The 1,436-nt window shown below is 49.9% G+C and overlaps 1 protein-coding gene across 1 annotated transcript; it reads right to left on the minus strand.

The window, feature by feature from the left end:
- Positions 1-608: 608 nt before the first annotated feature.
- Positions 609-1,433, minus strand: LOC111657605 (uncharacterized; the record flags this gene model as incomplete). The annotated part of the gene is made up of 2 exons (XM_023409849.2): positions 609-1,132; positions 1,247-1,433. Coding segments are annotated over 2 exons (696 nt in total), but the record flags the coding sequence as incomplete, so codon positions are not given.
- Between the last annotated feature and the right edge of the window lie 3 nt (positions 1,434-1,436).

Raw genomic sequence — 1,436 nt, forward strand, 5'->3', positions numbered from 1 at the left:
TCGGTAACGTGAAGGTTCATAATGTGACACGTCTGTTTTCATCAGTGACGGCTACAGCAGACATGCTAACGTTAGCTAACCTCCTGTTACCTATATTATAAATGCATTCAGAAAATGTTGCTATCGCTACATATGGACACAGAAATACAAAAATGCATAAATAAAGAAATGTAAAAATACTGAAATATCCTTTTTTTTTCAAAAATCAAAAACAAATTTATTTTGTATTTACTTATGTATTTAATGAGTTATTTCTGCAATTATTTATTTATGCATGCCAATGTCATATTTTGTCCTCCATACAGCAGCTGCAGAGCAACTTTCACTATTAATGAACTGGTTTTAAAAAGTTCAGTTTGTTCAACCTGTGAAAACAGTTGTAAAAAGTCTTTAGGCAGAAATTTGAGACTATAAATTTAGAGGAAAAAGTCTGTGTTTCAAACTGGACACACACAAGTTTGAAAGATGTTGCATTATGGGGATTGTAGGATTCAGTTTTTATGGAGCTTAAGTCAAGAAATATCAGATATTTTTGCAGGGTTGTGGAAAAAAAAAACAAGAAATGTTTTATTAAGAAAGCTATAAAAAAAATGATGCTCTTAACTTTAAAAACTTTGCTTCTTTTAAAGCCAAAGAGCTGAGAAAGGTAAAGACATGAGGTGAGACACAGTTAAAGGTGAGTAAGGAACGGGTGCTGACCTCCTCTCGGGGCTGAGGACGGCCTCCCTCTCCTGCCTGTCGGGGCTCCTGAACCGGCTCCTCTTCTCGGCCTTCCTGGCCTCGGCCTCCAGGCGCCTGGCGTGGTGGCCGTAGGCGTGGCCCCCCCTCTGGTTGGCCGGGTGACTGTCGGTGCTCGTCACCGTGCTGCCGCTGGCGTCCGAGTCCAAAGAGCTGACCGAGCCGCTGATGTGGGACCCGTTGGAGAGCAGGGAGCTGCCGGAGGGGAAGGGGTCGCTGGGGGCTGGGGAGAGGCAGCGGGGGACTCCTCCCAGGCTGGAGCAGGAGCCGGTGGGGGAGAGCAGGTCGCCGGGCGGCTGCAGCGGCGAGCTGTGCAGCGCCACGCCTCCCCGGTCCACCTCATCACCGTTCACCGAACCAGCGTCTGAGCCGTGGCCCACAGACGCACCGTCACCTTGACGACGAGAGGAGCAGAGGGTCACGATAAACTTTACTTCCTGTTATTATCTGTATCTGATTCACAAACACGGTCTGGGTTCTTCTATACACAGGTGTTACTCCTCTCTACCTGTGGAGGCCAGTGGTGATCCTGGCGGCAGGTCGGCAGCGGCCCAGACCGCCGCCCCCTCGGCCTCCCTCTGGTTCAGCTCCTCCTGCCAGATTATGGAGCTGGAGTCCGGGACCTTCTCCGCCTCGGGGATCCCAGAGCCGGTCACCGCCACCTTGGCTGGACCTGGCTCCTGGACACGAGCACACGA

This window comes from Seriola lalandi, unplaced genomic scaffold (genome assembly GCF_002814215.2).
Source record: "Seriola lalandi dorsalis isolate HSWRI2012SDOR001 ecotype SW California unplaced genomic scaffold, Sedor1 jcf7180001977902, whole genome shotgun sequence".
Lineage (NCBI taxonomy): Eukaryota > Metazoa > Chordata > Actinopteri > Carangiformes > Carangidae > Seriola > Seriola lalandi.